The 17,287-nt window shown below is 28.4% G+C and overlaps 1 protein-coding gene across 1 annotated transcript in view; it reads right to left on the bottom strand.

The window, feature by feature from the left end:
* The window catches only part of LOC119612729 (activated Cdc42 kinase-like), a 37,091-nt gene extending 24,059 nt beyond the window's left edge, over positions 1-13,032 (bottom strand). The window contains 2 exon segments of the mRNA XM_037968581.1: positions 5,141-5,210; positions 11,953-13,032. Of these exon segments, the coding sequence (XP_037824509.1) occupies positions 5,141-5,210; positions 11,953-11,956 (74 nt within the window). The 5' untranslated portion in view covers positions 11,957-13,032.
* Between the last annotated feature and the right edge of the window lie 4,255 nt (positions 13,033-17,287).

Here is a 17,287-nt window from a genome sequence, read left to right on the forward strand (position 1 = left end):
CTAACTACTAACTAACTAACTAACTAACTAACTAACTAACTAACTAACTAACTAACTAACTAACTAACTAACTAACTAACTAACTAACTAACTAACTAACTAACTAACTAACTAACTAACTAACTAACTACTAACTAACTAACTAACTAACTAACTAACTAACTACTAACTAACTAACTAACTAACTAACTAACTAACTAACTAACTAACTAACTAACTAACTAACTAACTAACTAACTAACTAACTAACTACTAACTAACTAACTAACTAACTAACTAACTAACTAACTAACTAACTAACTAACTAACTAACTAACTAACTAACTAACTACTAACTAACTAACTAACTAACTAACTAACTAACTAACTAACTAACTAACTAACTAACTAACTAACTAACTAACTAACTAACTAACTAACTAACTAACTAACTAACTAACTAACTAACTAACTAACTAACTAACTAACTAACTAACTAACTAACTAACTAACTAACTACTAACTAACTAACTAACTAACTAACTAACTAACTAACTAACTAACTAACTAACTAACTAACTAACTAACTAACTAACTAACTAACTAACTAACTAACTAACTAACTAACTAACTAACTAACTAACTAACTAACTAACTAACTAACTAACTAACTAACTAACTAACTAACTAACTAACTAACTAACTAACTACTAACTAACTAACTAACTAACTAACTAACTAACTAACTAACTAACTAACTAACTAACTAACTAACTAACTAACTAACTAACTAACTAACTAACTAACTAACTAACTAACTAACTAACTAACTAACTAACTAACTAACTAACTAACTACTAACTAACTAACTAACTAACTAACTAACTAACTACTAACTAACTAACTAACTAACTAACTAACTAACTAACTAACTAACTAACTAACTAACTAACTAACTAACTAACTAACTAACTACTAACTAACTAACTAACTAACTAACTAACTAACTAACTACTAACTAACTAACTAACTAACTAACTAACTAACTAACTAACTAACTAACTAACTAACTAACTAACTAACTAACTAACTAACTAACTAACTACTAACTAACTAACTAACTAACTAACTAACTAACTAACTAACTAACTAACTAACTAACTAACTAACTAACTAACTAACTAACTAACTAACTAACTAACTACTAACTAACTAACTAACTAACTAACTAACTAACTAACTAACTAACTAACTAACTAACTAACTAACTAACTAACTAACTACTAACTAACTAACTAACTAACTAACTAACTAACTAACTAACTAACTAACTAACTAACTAACTAACTAACTAACTAACTAACTAACTAACTAACTAACTAACTAACTAACTAACTAACTAACTAACTAACTAACTAACTAACTAACTAACTAACTAACTAACTAACTAACTAACTACTAACTAACTAACTAACTAACTAACTACTAACTAACTAACTAACTAACTAACTAACTAACTAACTAACTAACTAACTAACTAACTAACTAACTAACTAACTAACTAACTAACTACTACTAACTAACTAACTAACTAACTAACTAACTAACTAACTAACTAACTAACTAACTAACTAACTAACTAACTAACTAACTAACTAACTAACTAACTAACTAACTAACTAACTAACTAACTAACTAACTACTAACTAACTAACTAACTAACTAACTAACTAACTAACTAACTAACTAACTAACTAACTAACTAACTAACTAACTAACTAACTAACTAACTAACTAACTAACTAACTAACTAACTAACTAACTAACTAACTAACTAACTAACTACTAACTAACTAACTACTAACTAACTAACTAACTAACTAACTAACTAACTAACTAACTAACTAACTAACTAACTAACTAACTAACTAACTAACTAACTAACTAACTAACTAACTAACTAACTAACTAACTAACTAACTACTAACTAACTAACTAACTAACTAACTAACTAACTACTAACTAACTAACTAACTAACTAACTAACTAACTAACTAACTAACTAACTAACTAACTAACTAACTAACTAACTAACTAACTAACTAACTACTAACTAACTAACTAACTAACTACTAACTAACTAACTAACTAACTAACTAACTAACTAACTAACTAACTAACTAACTAACTAACTAACTAACTAACTAACTAACTAACTAACTAACTAACTAACTAACTAACTAACTACTAACTAACTAACTAACTAACTAACTAACTAACTAACTAACTAACTACTAACTAACTAACTAACTAACTAACTACTAACTAACTAACTAACTAACTAACTAACTAACTAACTAACTAACTAACTAACTAACTAACTAACTAACTAACTAACTAACTACTAACTAACTAACTAACTAACTAACTAACTAACTAACTAACTAACTAACTACTAACTAACTAACTAACTAACTAACTAACTAACTAACTACTAACTAACTAACTACTAACTAACTACTACTAACTAACTACTAACTAACTAACTAACTAACTAACTAACTAACTACTAACTAACTACCTAACTACTAACTAACTAACTAACTAACTAACTAACTAACTACTAACTAACTAACTAACTACTAACTAACTAACTAACTAACTAACTAACTAACTACTAACTAACTAACTAACTAACTAACTAACTAACTAACTAACTAACTAACTAACTAACTAACTAACTAACTAACTAACTAACTAACTAACTAACTAACTACTAACTAACTAACTAACTAACTAACTAACTAACTACTACTAACTAACTAACTAACTAACTAACTAACTACTAACTAACTAACTAACTAACTAACTAACTAACTAACTAACTAACTAACTAACTAACTAACTAACTACTAACTAACTAACTAACTACTAACTACTAACTAACTAACTAACTAACTAACTAACTAACTAACTAACTAACTAACTAACTACTAACTAACTAACTAACTAACTAACTAACTAACTAACTAACTAACTAACTAACACTAACTAACTAACTAACTAACTAACTAACTACACTAACTAACTAACTAACTAACTAACTAACTAACTAACTAACTACTAACTACTAACTACTAACTAACTAACTAACTAACCTAACTAACTAACTAACTAACTAACTAACTAACTACTAACTAACTAACTAACCTACTAACTAACTAACTACTAACTAACTAACTAACTAACTACTAACTAACTAACTAACTAACTAACTAACTAACATAACTAACTACTAACTAACTAACTAACTAACTACTAACTAACTAACTAACTAACTAACTAACTAACTACTACTAACTACATAACTAACTAACTAACTAACTAACTAACTAACTAACTAACTAACTAACTAACTAACTACTAACTAACTAGCTAACTAACTAACTAACTAACTAACTAACTAACTAACTAACTACTAACTAACTAACTAACTAACTAACTAACTAACTACTAACTAACTAACTAACTAACTAACTAACTACTACTAACTAACTAACTACTAACTACTAACTAACTAACTAACTAACTAACTACTACTAACTAACTAACTAACTAACTAACTAACTAACTACTACTAACTAACTAACTACTAACTAACTAACTACTACAACTAACTAACTAACTAACTAACTAACTACTAACAACTCTAACTAACTAACTAACTAACTAACTAACTACTAACTAACTACTAACTACTACCTAACTAACTAACTAACTAACTAACTAACTACTAACTAACTACTAACTAACTAACTAACTAACTAACTAACTAACAACTACTAACTAACTAACTAACTAACTAACTAACTACTACTAACTAACTAACTAACTAACTAACTAACTAACTAACTACTAACTACTAACTAACTAACTAACTAACTAACTACTAACTAACTAACTAACTAACTACTAACTAACTAACTAACTAACTAACTACTAACTACTAACTAACTAACTAACTAACTAACTACTACTAACTACTACTAACTAACTAATTACTAACTAACTAACTAACTACTAACTAACTAACCTAACTAACTAACTAACTAACTAACTACTAACTAACTACTAACTAACTAACTAACTAACTAACTACTAACTAACTAACTACTAACTAACTAACTAACTAACTAACTAACTAACTAACTAACTAACTACTCAACTAACTAACTAACGAACTAACTACTAACTAACTAACTAACTAACTAACTAACTAACTAACTAGCTAACTAACTACTAACTAACTAACTACTAACTAACTACTAACTCAGCTAACTACTACTAACTAACCTAACTAACGAACTAACTACTAACTAACTACTAACTAACTACTAACTAACTAACTACTACTAACTAACTAACTACTAACTAACTAACCTAACTAACTAACTAACTAACTAACTAACATACTACTAACTAACTCACTAACTAACAACATAACTAAACTACTACTAACTAACTAACTAACTAACTACCTAACCTAACTACTACTAACTAACTAACTAAGCTAACTAACTATCTCTAACTCAATAACTAATTGCAAGCTTGTTGCTTTAAAGACCCCCCGCAACAAAAGAAAGACGTGAGCGATTTAGTTCTCGAAAGACCTACTTTCAGTAAGCTTTCCTCCGATAGTTTAGATTCGAGAACTCTTTTAAATAAACCAATATTTTTTAAATTTGATAGATAAGTTGAATGGATTCAAGACAGAAATTTAAATCAGCTTCATTTTAAATAAATAATTCTTTATAAAGAATCCTAACACTCAAGGTCAATGTAAATAAATTTTTGAAATAAATCTATAAAAATATGAAGGAGTTACATTCATACTATATAAATATTTCATATATACACATTTAAAACTTTCCCCATATGTCTAAAACAATCAAATAAAATTTATGTATATACACCCTCTTGGACCATAAAGAATTCAATCGTTTGAACAATATAAAATATGAAACATGTGTATATATTGATAAATACATGAATACATTTCTTTGGAAATGCGTAAATTGTGTGGGTGACTAAGACATGCGATTCCAATCTTCTCTGTCTCTGCTGCAAGACATTAACATTCATCTCTACTTCAAATACTTACTTGACAGCATTGTAATAATGTTGCAGTTCGGCCTCCGTTAGAAATTCATACAAATCGATTTGGGGACAATCTGTAAAAAAGAGGAAATGTGTGGTTAAAAAAACATTGTAACATTTAAATAAAATAGCTTCCAAAAACACAAAAAAGTGGAAAGTAAAATAGAAAAAAAACAGCACTTAAAAATAGATACACTGTTGCAACTATTATGGTTTGGAGTTTTTTTTTTGGAGGGCACCAAAACCAAACCAAAAAAAAAAAAAAACAATATTGACTCTGACATGAATTGTACTTTACTTCGTACTCGTACATAATGTGGGTTACTAATAAAAAAAAAAACTAGCGAACTAAAATAAAACTATGATTTTAAATCAGGCCAATATATGTATAGTTTTTGTATGTAGAGCAGAGCAACAGAGTGAAAAAACTTTGTTGCATATAATGATTTATGAAGGTGATTACAACAATTATTAGGCTGCACTGGGAGCTGCAATAGTGCAATAGAAGGTAACCTATTTAAATTAGACAAAAAAACACAGTTCGATGTAATTTATTTATAGGTATACAAAGTTGAGCTTAACATAATGCATATTTTATTACTATGTATGACTAACATTAAAAAAACTGTTATCTGTTCTCTCTTGAAATCATAATCAAATTAATGATTAAACATTTAGCTACATATTCATAAACAAAATATTATTTTATAAACTTTCGATGAATAATTCCTTTTAATGTTTATTCAGTTTTAAAAATAACATGATTTCAATTCAACGTGTGGTCCTGATAACATTGTGTAAGAGTTAGTAACAAAAGAGTTGCTTAAATTTTATTCAGCATTTGACAGTTTACAAATTATTTAGTAGATTACAAGCAAGCAAAAATGTAAAAAATACAATTTTAAAATGTTATTTACATACTATGATCTTCAGAATCATATTTTTCGAAACTCTCTTTGAGCACAAAAAAGCCATGAAATTTTTTTCAGTTCTAGTTCTGTTCTAGTTCAGTCTACTAGTTAAGGGTTCTAGTTCAGTTCTAGTTCAGTTCTAGTTTCAGTTCTAGTTCAGTTCTAGTTCAGTTCTAGTTCCAGTTCTAATCAGTTTCTAGTTCAGTTCTAGTTCAGTTCTAGTCAGTTCTAGTTTCAGTTCTAGTTCAGTTCCTAGTTTCAGTTCTAGTTTCCAGTTCTAGTTCAGTTCTAGTTCAGTTTTCTAGTTCATGTTCTTAGTCAGTTTCTAGTTCAGTTCTAGTTCAGTTCTAGTTCAGTTCTAGTTCAGTTCTAGTTCAGTTCTAGTTCAGTTCTAGTTCAGTTCTAGTTCAGTTCTAGTTCATTCTAGTTCAGTTCTAGTTCAGTTCTAGTTCAGTTCTAGTTCAGTTCTAGTTCAGTTCTAGTTCAGTTCTAGTTCAGTTCTAGTTCAGTTCTAGTTCAGTCTAGTTCAGTTCTAGTTTCAGTTCTAGTTCAGTTCTAGTTCAGTTCTAGTTCAGTTCTAGTTCAGTTCTAGTTCAGTTCTAGTTCAGTTCTAGTTCCAGTTCTAGTTCAGTTCTAGTTCAGTTTCTAGTTCAGTTCTAGTTCAGTTCTAGTTCAGTTCTAGTTCAGTTCTAGTTCAGTTCTAGTTCAGTTCTAGTTCAGTTCTAGTTCAGTTCTAGTTCAGTTCTAGTTCATTTCTAGTTCAGTTCTAGTTCTAGTTCAGTTCTAGTTCAGTTCTAGTTCAGTTCTAGTTTCAGTTCTAGTTCAGTTCTAGTTTCAGTTCTAGTTCAGTTCTAGTTCAGTTCTAGTTCAGTTTCTAGTCAGTTCAGTTCTAGTTCAGTTCTAGTTCAGTTCTAGTTCAGTTCTAGTTCAGTTCTAGTTCAGTTCTAGTTCAGTTCTAGTTCAGTTCTAGTTCAGTTCTAGTTCAGTTCTAGTTCAGTTCTAGTTCAGTTCTAGTTCAGTTCTAGTTCAGTTCTAGTTCAGTTCTAGTTCAGTTCTAGTTCAGTTCTAGTTCAGTTCTAGTTCAGTTCTAGTTCAGTTCTAGTTCAGTTCTAGTTCAGTTCTAGTTCAGTTCTAGTTCAGTTCTAGTTCAGTTCTAGTTCAGTTCTAGTTCAGTTCTAGTTCAGTTCTAGTTCAGTTCTAGTTCAGTTCCAGTTCAGTTCTAGTTCAGTTCTAGTTCAGTTCTAGTTTAGTTCTAGTTCAGTTCTAGTTCAGTTCTAGTTCAGTTCTAGTTCAGTTCTAGTTCAGTTCTAGTTCAGTTCTAGTTCAGTTCTAGTTCAGTTCTAGTTCAGTTCTAGTTCAGTTCTACTTCAGTTCTAGTTCAGTTCTAGTTCAGTTCTAGTTCAGTTCTAGTTCAGTTCTAGTTCAGTTCTAGTTCAGTTCTAGTTCAGTTCTAGTTCAGTTCTAGTTCAGTTCTAGTTCAGTTCTAGTTCAGTTCTAGTCAGTTCTAGTTCAGTTCTAGTTCAGTTCTAGTTCAGTTCTAGTTCAGTTCTAGTTCAGTTCTAGTTCAGTTCTAGTTCAGTTTTAGTTCAGTTCTAGTTCAGTTCTAGTTCAGTTCTAGTTCAGTTTTAGTTCAGTTCTAGTTCAGTTCTAGTTCAGTTCTAGTTCAGTTTCTAGTTCAGTTCTAGTTCAGTTCTAGTTCAGTTCTCAGTTCAGTTCTAGTTCAGTTCTAGTTCAGTTCTAGTTCAGTTCTAGTTCAGTTCTAGTTCAGTTCTCGTTCAGTTCTAGTTCAGTTCTAGTTCAGTTCTAGTTCAGTTCTAGTTCAGTTCTAGTTCAGTTCTAGTTCAGTTCTAGTTCAGTTCTAGTTCAGTTCTAGTTCAGTTCTAGTTCTAGTTCTAGTTCTAGGTAGTTCAGTTCGTTCTAGTTCAGTTCGTGTTCAGTCTAGTTCAGTTCGTGTTCAGTTCTAGTTCAGTTCTAGTACAGCTCTAGTTTTGTTTAGTTCCATTATTGATTTTTTTTAGAGTATAACTAGAAATTATTCACACGACAACAAATTGCTTTTACTATTTAAAACTCCCTAATATAATTATTATACAACTTCCAAGGATATTTTTCTACAAAAATACTTTATTTAGCACACTCTTGAATTTTAAATCCCCATATATCCGTCTATAATTTCCTTAGTAAATACAAATAAACCAACAAACAAACAACTAATGCAAACGGAAGAAACCACTTTCAACAAATGTACTTATCTGATGATTCAGCACTTTCTTTTCAGCTTTTTTCTTATTTTATTTCTTTTTGTTATTATGTTTTAACTGAAAAAAATGCGACTATTTATTTAGCTTTGTCAAGTAATTATGTTTTCTACATTTTTTCGTATTTATTTAGTGAAATAAAAAGGGTTTTGTAGTTTTCTTCATTTTGTATGTCAATGAACAAAAACATAATGAAAACGAAAAAGAAACAACTTTAAAAAGCCATCACCTACAGACCAAAACAAACGTCATATCTCTTGTCCCTGTTTAGTGTATAATGTCTAGTACTTAAGCCATTTATAATTCAAGCATGTTAAAGTAGATGTATCTCATTACCACATAACATTTTTTTAAATTGGAAATACAACCTCTTGCTGCTGTCTGTGACTGACCTTGATGCAACAAAAAGTTGACTAAAGTTATTCTCAATATGAGTGTTCTATTTCTTTTGTATGAAAAACATTTTGAAATGATTTCTGTTTTAAGACTTATTTTTTTTTCTTTTTGTTAGTTAAAAGAGGATTCCAAAGAAGTTATATTTTATCCAATTTGTGTGTTATAGTTGTTGAATAAATCAGTTTATAATATATAGTACACATTTTTGAATTGCTGTAAAAATTATATACATATCTTTACCTTGAATGATGCAAATGTTTAATTAAAATTTTTACGCCTAAATAAAGTTTTGCATTAATTTTATAAAAATATAATTTTATAAAAATATTGCAAATAATAGACATGTAAATTTCTTTAACATAGCTTTTAGTCATTTAGTTTTCTTCCCAATATTACTCTCAAGTTTAAGGAAAAAATGTTAAACTGGTTATCATTAAAGAATATGAAGTATAACAAATCATAATAAACATATTCCAATTTTAAAAATTAAAAAAAAATGTTCGTCCTAATTTCAATTTAATTCGTCAGCTTCTATTATCTTCAGAATTTAAATACTTAAAGTAGTTCAAAAGTATATAATGCCTTAAGTCCAAAGAAATTTGGAACAGATGCTTTCAAAATTTGTTCAATAAGAAAAGATTCAATAAATTATTTTAACTCCAACATTAGTGAACAGAAAAAACACAAATGAATAAAATATCGAATTCCTTAAAAAGTTAAAAAAGAAACAGAACAAAACTACAAATAGAATATCTATTTTAAAACAATAATCAAGCTTTAAAAAAAACACAAAACATAATTAAAAAAATATTGGTTTGTATACCCTACAAATATTATACGGGCATTTGTGCTGATGTTTTGTAACACAAAAATATTCTTTCTCCAAACCACCTTAAAATACAACACTTTATGAAACCATCAAGCCAGAACTGAATTGGAACTAAACTAGAACAGATCTAAAACTGAAATATAATTGAACTGGAACTGGACTAGAACTGAATTAAAACTGAACTAACTGAACTAGAACGAACTAGAACTGAACTAGAAGAACTAGAATGAACTAGAACTGACTAGACTGAATTCTAGACCTAGAACTGACTAGAACTGAACTAGAACTGAACTAGAACTGAACTAGAACTGAACTAGAACTGAACTAGAACTGAACTAGAACTGAACTAGAACTGAACTAGAACTGAACTAGAACTGAACTAGAACTGAACTAGAACTGAACTAGAACTGAACTAGAACTGAAACTAGAACTGAACTAGAACTGAACTAGAACTGAACTAGAACTGAACTAGAACTGAACTAGAACTGAACTAGAACTGAACTAGAACTGAACTAGAACTGAACTAGAACTGAACTAGAACTGAACTAGAACTGAACTAGAACAGAACTGAACTAGAACTGAACTAGAACTGAACTAGAACTGAACTAGAACTGAACTAGAACTGAACTAGAACTGAACTAGAACTGAACTAGAACTGAACTAGAACTGAACTAGAACTGAACTAGAACTGAACTAGAACTGAACTAGAACTGAACTAGAACTGAACTAGAACTGAACTAGAACTGAACTAGAACTAGAAATGAACTAGAACTGAACTAGAACTGAACTAGAACTGAACTAGAACTGAACTAGAACTGAACTAGAACTGAACTAGAACTGAACTAGACTGAACTAGAACTGACTAGAAACTGAACTAGAACTGAACTAGAACTGAACTAGAACTGAACTAGAACTGAACTAGAACTGAAAACTAGAACTGAACTAGAACTGAACTGACTGAACTGAACTAGAACTGAACTAGAACTGAACTAGAACTGAACTAGAACTGAACTAGAACTGAACTAGAACTGAACTAGAACTGAACTAGAACTGAACTAGAACTGAACTAGAACTGAACTAGAACTGAACTAGAACTGACTAGAACTGAACTAGAACTGAACTAGAACTGAACTAGAACTGAACTAGAACTGAACTAGAACTGAACTAGAACTGAACTAGAACTGAACTAGAACTGAACTAGAACTGAACTAGAACTGAACTAGAACTGAACTAGAACTGAACTAGAACTGAACTAGAACTGAACTAGAACTGAACTAGAACTGAACTAGAACTGAACTAGAACTGAACTAGAACTGAACTAGAACTGAACTAGAACTGAACTAGAACTGAACTAGAACTGAACTAGAACTGAACTAGAACTGAACTAGAACTGAACTAGAACTGAACTAGAACTGAACTAGAACTGAACTAGAACTGAACTAGAACTGAACTAGAACTGAACTAGAACTGAACTAGAACTGAACTAGAACTGAACTAGAACTGAACTAGAACTGAACTAGAACTGAACTGAACTAGAACTGAACTAGAACTGAACTAGAACTGAACTAGAACTGAACTAGAACTGAACTAGAACTGACTAGAACTGAACTAGAAAACTAGAACGAACTGAACTAGAACTGAACTAGAACTGAACTAGAACTGAACTAGAACTGAACTAGAACTAAACTAGAACTGAACTAGAACTGAACTGAACTGAACTAGAACTGAACTGAACTGAACTAGAACTGACCTAGAACTGAACTAGAACTGAACTAGAACTGAAATGAACTGAACTAGAACTGAACTAGAACTGAACTAGAACTGAACTAGAACTGAACTAGAAACTGATAGAACTGAACTAGAACTGAACTAGAACTGAACTAGAACTGAACTAGAACTGAACTAGAACTGAACTAGAACTGAACTAGAACTGAACTAGAACTGAACTAGAACTGAACTAGAACTGAACTAGAACTGAACTAGAATGGAACTAGAACTGAACTAGAACTGAACTAGAACTGAACTAAGAACTAGAACTGAACTAGAACTGAACTAGAACTTAACTAGAACTTAACTAGAACTTAACTAGAACTTAACTAGAACTTAACTAGAACTTAACTAGAACTGAACTAGAACTGAACTAAAACTGAACTAGAACTGAACTAAAAATGAACTAACACTGAACTGGAACTATAACATAACAATTCAAAACAAACAGCTACCTTTAAAAATCAATGTATAAAGATCGGTTTATAATTGGCCATATTTAGTTCCGACATATGTATATAAAATCAGCTTTTTAAACAATATATTCATGTAGAGCATTATATAGTCGGCCTCAATCAATTTTAGTTTCTTGTGGATGTTTTTATCTTGATTTTTTATGAAATTTTAATAAAAATTTGTATATATACACACTCACCCATTGTTCTTGTAGTTTTTGTTGTTTTTTATGATTGCTGCAAAAGTACCTCCACACCAACAGAACAGCAACAACAACAATTATAATAAAAATAAAAAATTATGAATGGATGCTTAAGGCTGAATGCTTTTGTAGTTGTTGTTGGTGTTTAAATATATATGTTGGTTTTTGATGATATATTTCCAGACCCACCGGAAGCTATTCTGCTGCTTAGTCAGTCGTCAAGTTTTCAGTTTCTGCTGCTGCGTTCAACTACTGTTGCGTTGCAAATGTTGTTCTTAAAATCACAAATATGTTGATATTCTTCACCACCACCACCACCATCAGCACCAACTCACCTCATCTGTTTACTTCATCAACAAACTGAACGAGGAGTTCCAAAAAAATAAAAACACTTGCACGACAACAAAAACAACAAATGCGGTCTTGAATTTGTTCATTAAAATCTGCTCTCTTTTTAAAACATTATTGCTCTTTTTTAACATTTGTTTTATTTTGTTTTCTTTTTTAATACCCAGCTTATACAAACATACGCACAAATACACTCATTTAAAATACTTTCTTTGTGTTTTTGCAAAAAAACATAAAGTAAAAAAAACCAAAAAAGAACAAACACAACTTTCTAAGAATTTATATGTTTGATAGAATAATTTATTAATCTATTTGTTAACTGACGTTTTATATTTATTATTCACTTATTTCCTTTTTTTCTATTTATCACTTAAATTAAAATTTATTTAAATTCAATTCACATACAAGATTTTTCATTTGATACACAAAAAATTATTTTTTCCAATAGGACCGACCGAACGAATGACAGAGTAGACAAAATATTTAACAGCAGCAGCAAGAATGAATGAAAAGAAAGTCAATTTTGATTTGTGCTTATCCGGCAGTTTCTTTTTTTAATAGAATTTATTATTTGTAAATTATTAAAAAGAACAAAAACACTTTTTGTATGTTAACTGTTTTTCTTTTTCCTTATTTTCCTAATTTATTGTTAAGATTTTTTAATTTACTGCATTTTTACTACAAACTTTTCCGCACACAACAACATCTAATCTCAACATGGCGACTCTGACTGAGACTGAGAGAGTTTTTTTTTTGCTGTTCTTTCACAAAAACAATGTTAAAGCAAGTGTCAAAATAGCCTACGCAAGCAAAGCAAGTGTCACAATAAGAATTTTTTTTAGTTTGTTTAGAAAGTGTTAGTTAAAAGGAAACAAATAACAAACAAAGCAACACTGTTGCCAATATATCAACAAAAACATTCCATCAAATAATAAAAATACAGTGAAATTGTGTTATAACGAACTCGTTACCTTCTTTTATTAAAAATAATAAGTCGGAATCAGAGATACAAGCCGATGGGGAATGATCGGCGGCGGCGGCGCAACCATTTTGGATCGGCGGCGGCGGCTTATTACAGAAAATATCGGCGGCGGCTAAATTGTCGGCTCAATATAACTTTTTCTTTAGAAATTGACCTTATAAGGTTTATTATATTGAAAAATCTTTGTATAATAGTCTGTTACATAGAAACCTGTCTCTATATAAGTTTTTTCCTGCAGAAAATGGACATTTATAGTAGTTTTCACTATTTTAATATTAGCACAATATTGTGTGGCAACTCTTTTCAATTTGCCATAAGAATTTAAAATAGTGGCAACTCCGTTCAATCTGGTGAAATTATGTTCTGAAATACATGTGTGATTCTAATCTTTATCAGCGGCTACGTTTAAGCCGGCTTAGCTTTTGAGCCGAAAGAAGTCGGCGGCGGCGCGGCTTGCAAAATATTACCGGCGGCCAGCCGCCGCCGATTTGAGCCGTTTAGAATAATAGAAGAATAAGTAGAATTATATAAAAGGGTTTCATAAAGTGTCTTAAAACTAAGCGAAGAGTTATCTTATTGTTGGAAATGTCGGTAAACCGACTAGTTGAAAAAAAAAACGTCGTCTTTTCGACTTTGCCTATTATGAAAAATTGACATTCCGTTCTGTTATTGAAACAGTTGACATTTTTAATTTTCATTAATCAGTCAAAACGGAATCTCTTCGACTCTACTTGACAGTTCGCGTGGAATTTTTTTAACTAATATTAGCTAATAAGTCGGAATAAGTAGAATTATATAAAAGGGTTTCATAAATTGACTTAAAACTAAGCGAAGAGTTATCTTATCGTCGGAAATATCGGTAAACCGACTAGTTGAAAAAAAAAAACGTGGTCTTTTCGACTTTGCCTATTATGAAAAGTTGACATTCCGTTCTGTTTTTGAAACAGTTAACATTTTTAACTCTCATTAATCAGTCAAAACGGAATCTCTTCGACTCTACTTGACAGTTCGCGTGCAGTGAACTACCACGTTAACCAAACTCTCATTAATAATTGAATGGTTTTAATTTAGTTTTTAAATTTTCTGTCGAATTTTTACTTTTTGACTGTTTTTATTTCCAAAGTCGTCTTCTTCCTACATGACAGTTAATTTAACGGTATTTTTTTTTTAAATAGTTTTCATAACAAAAGTTAGTAAAAGCATTTCTTCCACTTTTTTCGAAAAACTAGTAATATGTAATTCGAAATTGTATTAAGTTCATTATAACTTTGTTTTACTGTATAATAAAATGCAATATTTAAAATTCTAACCAAAGATGGCAGCACTTAATTTTTAGTAGTGTTGGCTAGGTGACAGTGTTGAAAAACGTCGCATAATGTCGCAAAAAGTTTGATTCGCGATAGGAATGATTATATACGATTTTTTTTTTAATAAAAGTTATTAAAATTCAAAAAAATTGAATCGTACTTTCAGACTGAAACTTTTAGTAACATTTTCTAGAAATTAAAAACAAGAATATTTTTTTACAATTTTTATTTATTTTTTATTTGAGTTTTCCATTTTTGTAGTCAATTACTATTTTCTAGTAATGTACATATACATGTATGTATGTAATATTAACTTTAAAAAAATTTAATATAATTAAAATATTACAATCCTTACAAATCATTTTACAAGTTGTTCTTTTCTCAACAAGAGGAAAATTTTTCAAAAATTCAAAAACTTTTCAAAACCGTTTAAATAATAATCTCTAAATCATGGGGATTAATAAAAGTAAAATATACGCGCAATTTCTCACATTTTTCAATTATGAATTCAAAAATTTTTTTCGATTTAAAACTCAATATTTTCCGTTGGGGTGAAATTTTTATTAAAATTAACAAAAACTCGAACTTCGAAAAACTTTTAAAATTCGATCGTATGTTTGAAAAAGTTCTGAAACTGTTAAAATAACCTTTTAATCATGAGGATTCATAAAAATACAATTTTGCTTTAATTCGAGGACAATTCCTTGCACTTTTTTAATTTCGAAATTGAAAATTTTGAAGATATTTTTAAAAATTTTCATGAATTTTGAACGTGGTTTTAGAATATAAAACTTTAAAAATCGGACTAGCGTTAAGAGAAATCTTTTATGAAATTGTTTGATAAGACTTCGAAAATTCGAACTTATGTTCGAAAAAATTTTAAAACTGTTAAAATAACCTTTAAAGCATGAGGATTCATAAAAATTTAATTTTATTTTGATTTGACAACAATTCCTTACACTTTTTCAATTTCGAGCTTGAAAATTTTGAAAATATTTTTTATAATTTTCATGAATTTTAATGTATTTTCAGAATATAAGCTGTTTTAATCAAAAAAAGTAAATTTTCGGAGAATCTTAAAAATTTTGGCAAATTCGAACTTATGTTCGAATAGGTTATAAAATAGTTAAATAGCCTCTAAATCTTGAGGTTATAAAAAACAAATAATTTTAGTTTGATTTTTCAAATCAGATCTTAACTTAAACATTTTAAAATTTCAAACTTAAAAATTTTGAAAATATTTTTAAAATTTTCAGAAATTTTGTAGTATTTGGAATATGGTTTCAGAACACAAGCTTTCTATAGTGCATTTATGTGCTTAATTTTTTTGAGATTCTTAAAAAAAATCGATTTGATTTTTCGAAAATTCGAACTTATGTTCGAAAAAGTTTTAAAACTGTTAAAATATCGTGTAAATCATGAGAATTTGTAAAAATATAGTTTTAGTTTGATTTGTGGTTAATTTCCTGCACTATTTTCATTTTCGAATTTAAAAATTTGGAATTTTTTTTTAATATTTTCACGAATTTTTTAGTATATTGAATATGGTTTCAGAATATAAACTTTTCAATCAATCTGGTTAGTGCTAAGAGAGATATTGGCAGAGACTTTTTATAATATGTACATATTTTGAAAAATCGATATTATGTTCGAAAAATTTTAAAACTGTTAAAATAACCTCTAAATATTGAATTTTCATAAAAATATAATTTTAGATTAATTTGAGTCCAATTTCTTAAACCTTTTTCAATTTCGAACTTAAAAATTGTCAAAAATTGTTTTACGAAAATTCGAAATTATGTTCGAAAAATTTTTAAATTTTAAAAATAACCTCTAAATTTTGAATTTTCATAAAAATATCATTTTAGATTAATTGGAGTTCAATTTCTTAAACTTTTTTCAATATCGAACTTAAAATTTTTTTCGAAAATTCGAACTTATGTTTGAAAAAGTTTAAAAACAGTTAAAATATCCCGCAAATCATAATGTTTATAAAAATATAGTTTTAATTAGATTTAAGTCCAATTTTTTGTACTTTTTTTTCAATTTCGAACTTAAAAATTTTGCAAAATTTTCAAATTTTTTTTTTTTTTCGAAAATTCGAACTTATGTTTTAAAACGGTTAAAATATCGTGAAAATCATGAGGATTTATAAAAATATAGTTTTATTTTAATTTGAATCCAATTTTTAGTACTTTTTTCAACATTAAACTTAAAAGTTTTTTAAATATTTTTTCGGAATTTCTTAAAAACAATTTGAAAATTCCAACTTATGTTGGGAAAATTTTAAAACTGTTAAAAAGAATCTGTAAATCATAAGGATTCAAAAACAAATGTTTAATTTGAGGATCAATTCTAAAACATTTTCAAATTTCGAACAAATTTCGAAAATAATTATATTTGAAAAAATCAAATTTTTATGATGCAAAATTCCTCCATTCTTTTTAAAACTTAAAAAAAAAACTAAACAATTTTTAAAATTTTATTTAGATTTATTTCATCAATGTTTAGAGAAAATGAGAGTGTGGGAAAGAGAACGGTTTGGTCTTAAAAATTTTGTTGAAATGTTAAAGATTTATTTTCTTTTATATAGTTGTTGTACACAATTTAAACTAAATAAAATACATGCAATGTTTGTTTTTGTTTTTTAACTCTAAACATGGTTATGTGGTGTTTGGTTTATTATTATTATATA

The sequence above is a fragment of the Lucilia sericata genome, unplaced genomic scaffold (assembly GCF_015586225.1).
Source record: "Lucilia sericata isolate MDLA Ls3-8-SP2 unplaced genomic scaffold, ASM1558622v1 Contig001816F_arrow, whole genome shotgun sequence".
In the NCBI taxonomy this organism is placed as follows: Eukaryota; Metazoa; Arthropoda; class Insecta; order Diptera; family Calliphoridae; genus Lucilia; species Lucilia sericata.